Source organism: Cynocephalus volans, chromosome 4 (genome assembly GCF_027409185.1).
Source record: "Cynocephalus volans isolate mCynVol1 chromosome 4, mCynVol1.pri, whole genome shotgun sequence".
Classification (NCBI taxonomy): domain Eukaryota; kingdom Metazoa; phylum Chordata; class Mammalia; order Dermoptera; family Cynocephalidae; genus Cynocephalus; species Cynocephalus volans.
Window position 1 is genome coordinate 52,011,151 of NC_084463.1, and position 8,478 is coordinate 52,019,628.

Here is an 8,478-nt window from a genome sequence, read left to right on the forward strand (position 1 = left end):
AATGATGAGCCGGTGGTGAGTGGAAGAAGCCAGCGCCGAAAACAATGGACGAGGGTGGACCGTCAGTGGTGAGCGGTGGAAGGGAGGCCGGTCCTGGCGGGACGGAGTTCCCGAGGGGCGACTTGGAAAGTGCTGTCGCTGCGATTCAAAAAGTGTTACAGCTCGAGGGAGCCCCGAGGGGCGACTTGGAAGATGTTGCCGCTGGGACCCGAAAAGTGTCGCCGCTCGAGAGAAACTCCGTCCCGAGTTTCGGCACCAAATGATAGGAAGAGTTGACACCAGTTGACGATCCACCAGAGAGAGCTCGTTTATTAGGCGGCACACACACATATATATAGGGCTTTAAGGGGAAAGCTGATTGGCTTAAAATACAATCCCTACTTAGCATACTGCATGGGGTTTGGGGTGGAGCTGATTGGTGTGTAATTCGTGCCGGTGGGAAGGAGAATACGGAAGAGAAGGGCAACCAGCGCCATGATGGGGTGTGGCCGAGAAGGGCTTATGTGCATGGGGTTTGATCCCTTGGGGCATTTGGGTCCCTACAGTTATAAAAATAGTCTAAAAAGTGTAAACAAATGGAAGGTGATAACCGAGTATTAGAAAACTACAATTAGGAAGATGGTAAAAATTATCAAATATTTTATCTTGATTTAAAAAAGAAAAAAGTGAATAAAGAAGCAAAGAAAACCATGATGCAATTTTTGAAAATAAATGCAACATAACATTATCAGTAGGAAAAAACCCTATATACTCATGAAACCAATACCCATTATTGACTTGTACAAAATTGTTTATTCCTAGGATTGTGAGAAGCTTCTCTACCTTTACAAAAGTATGCAATGAAATATTGATATGGGTTTTTTTTTTCTTTTTGTCATTACAGATTTCCAGGTAGTTAATGACCTTATTAAGAACAGCCAAGAAAGTCATGGTAGATACTTGTGGCAAGGTGTAGTCCTCAATGGGAACCGATTAACTGATCAGAGAGTTGATTTAGGAAAATCTTTTAATTTGAGTTCAAAGCATATTTTAAATCTGGTTATAAGTAACAGAAACTATTCAGGAATGGGCCATGAGGAGTTTAATGTATGTCAGAGTACACTTCTTACAGAGACTGATGCCATGCGTGCTGGAGAGAAATCTGATAAGCATAATATAATTGGGAAGTCACAGAGACATGATGAGAATCTAAGTCACCATTCCAGGTTTCAGACTGGGCAACCTTTTCAATTTAGTGGAAAAGGGAAATTCTCCAACACAGTGCCAACAATATGTACATATGAGAATATGCATATGGGCGGAACCACCTGTAAATATAATGAATATGGAAAAGCCTGTGATAAGCCAGCTGCCATTGCCCAAGAGATAACTCAGGTAGGAAAGAATATTTTTCAATGTGACATATGTGGGAAAATGTTCTATAAAGAGATTAAACTTTCTCAACATCAGATTACACACACAGGAGAGAAACATGATAAATATGGCAAAGGTCAGAAATCTTTTATTACGACATCACGTGCTACTTCATATCAAAGAACATCTACAGGGAAGAAGCTTTATCCTTGTAATGAACAGGAGGAATTTTTCTATCAGCAGTCAGACCTTACTGTGCATCGCAGAATTCACACAGAGGAAATGTCCTATGGATTTATTAAGTGTGGCAATGACTTTGATGAAAATTCATTTCTCAGCTGTCATCAGAGAATTCACACAAGTGAAAAACCATATGAATGTAATGAATGTAGAAAATTTTTCTACCATAATTCTGCCCTTACAGTTTTTCAGAGAATTCACATAAGTGAGAATCCATATGAGCTTGAAGAAAGTCAAATTTTCTACAGTAAGTCAAAACTCAAAAATCATGAGAGAATTCACATTGCTGAGAAACCGTTTGAATGTAACAGATGTGGAAAAACCTTCTACCAGAATTCAGACTTCAGCAAGCATGAAAGAATTTATAAGGAATGTGGAAAATGTAACCAAAAGTCAGATCTGAAGACAACTCAGAGAATTCACACAGGGGAGTACCCAAATGAATGTAAAGAATGTGGGGAAGCTTTTAGCCAAAAGTCATCTCTCCACGGCCATGAGAGAATTCACAAAGGCAAGACACCATATGAAGGTAAGGAATGTGGAAAAGCTTATAACAAAAAGTCAGCCTTCAGCATGCATGAAAGAACTCACCCAGGTGAGAAGCCCTACAAATGTAATGGATGTCTAAAAACATTTAACGAGTCATATTTCAAGATGCATTGGAGTACTCAAATGGGAAAAAAACATTATAAATGTAAAAATGGTAGAAAAGTTTTAAACCAAAAGTCACATCTCAGCAGGCATGAGAGAATTCAAACAGGTGAGAAAACATATGAATGTAAAGAATGTGGAAAAGCTTTTAACCGAAAGTCAAACCTCAGCATCCATCAGAGAATTCACACAGGTGAGAAACCGTATGAATGTATAGAATGTGGAAAAGCTTTTACACGAAAGTCATTCCTCAGCATGCATCAGAGAATACACACAGGTGAGAAACCATATGAATGTAAAGAATGTGGAAAAGCTTTTAACCAAAAATCATCCCTCAACAAGCATCAGAGAATTCACACAGGTGAGAAACCATATGAATGTAAAGAATGTGGAAAAGCTTTTAACCAAAAGTCGATCCTCAGTGGGCATCAGAGAATTCACACAGGTGATAATCCATATGAATGTAAAGAATGTGGAAAAGCTTTTAACCAAAAGGGAATCCTCAGCAAGCATCAGGAAACTCACACAGGTGAGAAACCATATGAATGTAAAGAATGTGGAAAAGGTTTTAACCAAAAGTCGACCCTCAGTAGGCATCAGAGAATTCACACAGGTGAGAAACCATATGAATGTAAAGAATGTGGAAAAGCTTTTAGCCAAAAGTCAAACCTCATCATGCATCAGAGAACTCACACAGGTGAGAAACCATATGAATGTAAAGAATGTGGGAAAGCTTTTAATCGAAAGTCAAACCTCAGCATGCATCAGAGAATTCACAGGTGAGAAACCACATGAATGTAAACAATGTGGAAAAGCTGTTAGCGAACAGGTATCATTCAGATTGCATCAGAGAGTTCTCACAGGTGAGAAACCATATGAATGTAAAGAATGTGGAAAAGCTTTTAAGTGAAAGTCTAACCTCAGCATGCATCAGAGAATTCACACAGGAGACAAACCATACGAATATAAGCTGTGTGGGAAAACTTTTAAGCAACAGGCATCAGAATTCACACAGTGAGACACCATATGAATGTAAGGAATATTGAAAAGCTTTAAACCAAATGTCAGCCTTCAGCATGCATTAGAGAATGCACCCAGGTCAGAAACCCTATGAATGTAATGGATGTCAAAGAATGTTTAACTACAAGTCATACTTCAGGATACATTGGTGTACCCACTAACACAAAAAATATTATGAATGTGAAGAATTTTGAAAAGCTTTTAACCAAAAATCAATCCTCAGGTGGCATCAGAAAATTCAAACTGGTGAGAAGGCCTACAAATGTCATAAATGTGGAAAAACCTTTAAAAAGAAGTCATCCATCTTGGTGCATCAGAGTACTCACACAGTAAAACTAAAAACCTTATGAATGTAAAAAACATGGAAAAATCCTTTAACTGAAAAAGTCCAACTGTCAGCCTGCAGCAGAGAATTCATACAGGTGAGAAGCCCTATGAATGTACTGAATGTGGAAAACTTAAAAAGTCACACTTTAGAAGACATCAGGATATGCACACAGGAAAAAAATCCTTATGAATGGAACAAATATGATGTCTTTTATTGGAACTCCCTTAATTGACATAAAAGAATTCACACGGGGGGAAAGTCACAGTGAATGTAATTTGTATGGGAAAATATTGTGCCAGAAGTCACACCTCAAGATATATCAGATAACCTACATTAAGGAGACCTGTAAATATGTACTTGTTTTCAGGTATTGGGGAATGTTTTGAGGATTCCCTATTGATATAAAAATTTGCTGATGCTAGAGTCCCTTCTTCAAATGGTGCAGTGTTTGTGTCTTATCAATTCATGTCCTGCCATGTACATTACTTAAGATGTTGGGGAAAATGTGAGTACTCTGTAAATAGTTGTTATAGTGTGTTGTTTTTTTTTGTAGAATTGTTTCCTTTATTTCATAATTGTATTTTTAAAGATATTTGATAAGTAGTAGGTTGACTAACACGATGTGTAATACTCATGGAAGGAGGACTGTAATGAGTGTGAAAACATCTTTTCTCCAAAGTCTCAAGGCCGACTATTGTTAGAGCACTGTTGCTTATAGCATTGTGCTCATGACACAGTCATGCCCCATCATTACAATCATCCCCATAGCAGCCACTCACGAAAAAATAAATAAAAATAGAAAATGAGTCACATCATGCAGGCATTAGAGAATTTTCACAGTGGAGAAATTCGGCATGGATTAGACTGGCTATGTGTTTTCTAAATACAACCACCCTTTTCTCTTGTATACATAGCCTGCAATTTCAGCCTTCTGTGATTGGGTTGATGACCATGTAATTTGGCTCTGTTCAGTGGAACATAGATATAAGTGATCAACATTACTTCCAGGCCAGGCAATAAAAAAAAAAAAATGCCATGCAGATTTTCCTGATTTCTCATGTTCCCTGTGACTGAATGAAGATGATTCCTGGGTGGAGCTGGGGTCCACAGGTGGGAAAAATCCACCCTAACTTAAATTAGAAGGAATTGAAGAAACCAGAGATATTCCCACCTCTATCCCCAAACCTCCATTTATACATTATATGAGAAATTCTTTCTTCATTCAGCCATTCTGTGTGTGCTTTGTCTGTACTAGCCCACTGCAGCTAATTGATTTTACAAACTTTCTGAACAGTTACCAGTCCTTGTATATGGGAAAAGAATCCTGTGTTGTCACATTTTATAACCAAATCAGTATATGGTAAAATCAAATTATGGGGAGAATCAATGCAATAAATATGGGACATCGTATTGGGCAGGAACACCTCATTGAATAGTTAAAATAAAGTTAAATACCCATCTAATCTTTAATGTGTGAATGCTTTCAAGAAAAAGTTGACCGTGTTTTTTGTCAGAATTTGAAATGAAAACTATCAATTTTATGTAATGAATGTAAATTTTGAAATAGAAATAAAGTTAGTATCAAACCTATTTTTAACGTTTTGAGTATATACCAATATTTAAATATGATTGGTGATACTGTCTCCCAGGGGACATTTGGCTTACACATTTTTTAAAAAATTTTATTTTCTCGATATACGTTGTTGCTGATTATTGCTGATTATTGCTCCCCATCACCAAAACCTCCCTCCCTGCTCCCTCCCCCCTCCCCCACAACAATGTCCTTTCTGTTTGCTTGTCGTATCAACTTCAAGTAATTGTGGTTGTTATATCCTCTTCCCCACCCGTTTTGTGTGTGTGTGTGTGTGTGTGTGTGTGTGTGTGTGAATTTATATATTAATTTTTAGCTCCCAACAATAAGTGAGAACATGTGGTATTTCTCTTTCTGTGCCTGACTTGTTTCACTTAATATAATTCTCTCGAGGTACATCCTTGTTGTTGCAAATGGCAGTATTTCATTCGTTTTTATAGCTGAGTAGTATTCCATTGTGTAGATGTACGACCTTTTCCGTATCCACTCATCTGATGATGGACATGTGGGCTGGTTCCAACTCTTGGCTATTGTAAAGAGTGCTGCAATGAACATTGGGGAACAGGTATACCTTCGAGTTGATGATTTCCATTCCTCTGGGTATATTCCCAACAGTGGGATAGCTGGGTGGTATGGTAGAACTATCTGCAGTTGTTTGAGAAACCTCCATACCATTTTCCATAGAGCCTGCACCATTTTGCAGTCCCACCAACAATGTATGAGAGTCACTTTTCCTCTGCAACCTTGCCAGCATTTATCGTTCAGAGTCTTTTGGATTTTAGCCATCCTAACTGGGGTGAGAGGGTATCTCAGTGTGGTTTTGATTTGCATTTCCCGGATGCTGAGTGATGTTGAGCATTTTTTCATATGTCTGTTGGCCATTTGTATATCTTCCTTAGAGAAATGCCTGCTTAGCTCTTTTGCCCATTTTTTAATTGGGTTGCTTGTTTTTTTCTTGTAAAGTTGTTTGAGTTCCTTGTATATTCTGGATATTAATCCTTTGTCAGATGTAAATTTTCCAAATATTTTCTCCCACTCTGTTGGTTGTCTTTTAACTCTGTTAATTGTTTCTTTTGCTGTGCAGAAGCTTTTTAGTTTGATATAATCCCATTTGTTTATTTTTCCTTTGGTCGCCTGTGCTTTTGGGGTCGTAGTCATGAAGTCTGTGTCCAGTCCTATTTCCTGAAGTGTTTCTCCTATGTTTTCTTTAAGAAGTTTTATTGTTTCAGGGTGTATATTTAAATCCTTAATCCATTTTGAGTTGATTTTAGTATACGGTGAGAGGTATGGATCTAGTTTCATTCTCCTGCATATGGATATGCAGTTATCCCATCACCATTTGCGGAAGAGGCAGTCCCTTCCCCAGTGAATAGATTGGTGCCTTTGTCAAAGATCAGATGGCAGTAAGTGTGTGGGTTGATTTCTGGATTCCCTATTGTATTCTATTGGTCAGTGTGTCTGTTTTTATGCCAGTACCATACTGTTTTGGTTATTATAGCTTTGTAGTATAGCTTAAAGTCAGGTAGTGTTATGCCTCCAGCTTTATTTTTTTGGCTCAGCATTGCTTTGGCTATGCGTGGTCTTTTATTGTTCCATATAAATGGATAGTTTTTTCCATTTCTGAGAAAAATGTCTGGAATTTTGATGGGGATTGCATTCAATTTGTATATCACTTTGGGTAGTATGGACATTTTCACTATGTTGATTCTTCCAATCCAAGAGCATGGGATATCTTTCCAACTTCTTGTATCCTCTCTAATTTCTCTCAGCAGTGGTTTGTAGTTCTCATTATAGAGATTTTTCACCTCCTTGGTTAACTCAATTCCTAAGTATTTTATTTTTTTGGTGGCTATTGTAAATGGGCAGGCTTTCTTGATTTCTCTTTCTGCATGTTCACTATTGGAGAAAAGAAATGCTACTGATTTTTGTGTGTTGATTTTGTATCCTGCTACTGTACTGAAATCATTTATCAATTCCAGCAGTTTTTTTGTAGAGGTTTTAGGCTGTTCGATATATAGGATCATGTCATCTGCAAACAGGGACAGTTTGACTTCCTCTTTTCCAATCTGGATGCCCTTTATTTCCTTCTCTTCTCTGATTGCTCTAGCTAGTACTTCCAACACTATGTTGAATAGGAGTGGTGGGAGTGGGCATCATTGTCTAGTTCCTGTTATTAAAGGAAAAGCTCTCAGCTTTTCCCCATTCAGGATGATATTGGCAGTGGGTTTGGCATATATGGGTTTAATTATGTTGACATACTTTCCCTCTATACCTAACTTATAGAGGGTCTTTGTCAAGAATGAGTGCTGAACTTTATCAAATGCTTTTTCAGTATCTATAGAGATGACCATATGGTCCTTGTGTATGACTTTATTAATATGGTGTATCACATTTATTGATTTGCGTATGTTGAACCAACCTTGCATCCCTGGGATGAATCCCACTTGATCGTGGTGAATAATTTTACATATGTGTTGCTGTATTCTGTTTGCTACTATTTTAGTGAGGATTTTTGCATCTATATCCGTCAAGGATATCAGCCTGTAGTTTTCTTTTTTGGTTATATCCTTACCTGGTTTTGGTATCAGGATGATGTTTGCTTCATAGAATGAGTTTGGGAGATTTGCGTCTGTTTCAATCTTTTGGAATAGTTTGTAAAGAATCGGTGTCAATTCCTCTTTGAATGTTTGGTAAAATTCTGCTGTGAATCCATCTGGTCCTGGGCTTTTCTTTGTTGGGAGCCTTCTGATAACAGCTTCAATGTCCTTTATTGTTATTGGTCTGTTCAAATTTTCTACGTCTTCATGGTTCAGTTTTGGGAGCTTGTGTGTGTCCAGAAATTTATCCATTTCCTCCAGATTTTCAAATTTGTTGGCGTATAGTTGTTTGCAGTAGTCTCGAATGATTCCTTGTATTTCAGATGAATCAGTTGTAATATCGCCTTTTTCATTTCTAATTTTTGTTATTTGAGTCTTCTCTCTTCTTTTTTTTGTTAGCCCTGCTAATGGTTTGTCAATTTTATTTATCTTTTCAAAAACCAACTTTTTGATTCGTTGATCTTTTGAATTCTTTTTTGGGTTTCAATTTCATTTAGTTCTGCTCTGATCTTAATGATTTCTTTCCTTCTGCTAACTTTAGGTTTGGATTGTTCTTGTTTTTCTAGTTCTTTAAGGTGAAGTGTTAGGTTGTTCACTTGCCATCTTTCCATTCTTCTGAAGTGAGCGTTTAATGCAATAAATTTCTACCTCAATACTGCTTTTGCTGTATCCCACAGGTTTTTGTATGATGTATCATT

The 8,478-nt window shown here is 37.5% G+C and overlaps 1 protein-coding gene across 1 annotated transcript; it reads left to right on the plus strand.

Moving 5' to 3' along the window:
• Positions 1–1,338: 1,338 nt before the first annotated feature.
• LOC134375221 (zinc finger protein OZF-like) lies at positions 1,339–5,086 on the plus strand. Its single transcript, XM_063093466.1, has 2 exons — positions 1,339–2,188; positions 2,354–5,086. The coding sequence occupies exons 1-2, from the start codon at positions 1,414–1,416 to the stop codon at positions 3,025–3,027; spliced, it is 1,449 nt and encodes a 482-aa protein (XP_062949536.1). The 5' UTR covers positions 1,339–1,413; the 3' UTR covers positions 3,028–5,086.
• The last annotated feature ends 3,392 nt before the right edge of the window (positions 5,087–8,478 follow it).

What these genes read in the sequence shown, in the direction of transcription:
- LOC134375221 (XM_063093466.1), top strand. Translation starts at nt 1,414, where the DNA reads ATGTTCTATAAAGAGATTAAACTTTCTCAACATCAGATTACACACACA. An exon ending in GCATGAAAGAACTCACCCAG is followed by an intron (nt 2,189 to 2,353) that starts GTGAGAAGCCCT and finishes GAATTCAAACAG; the next exon opens with GTGAGAAAACATATGAATGT.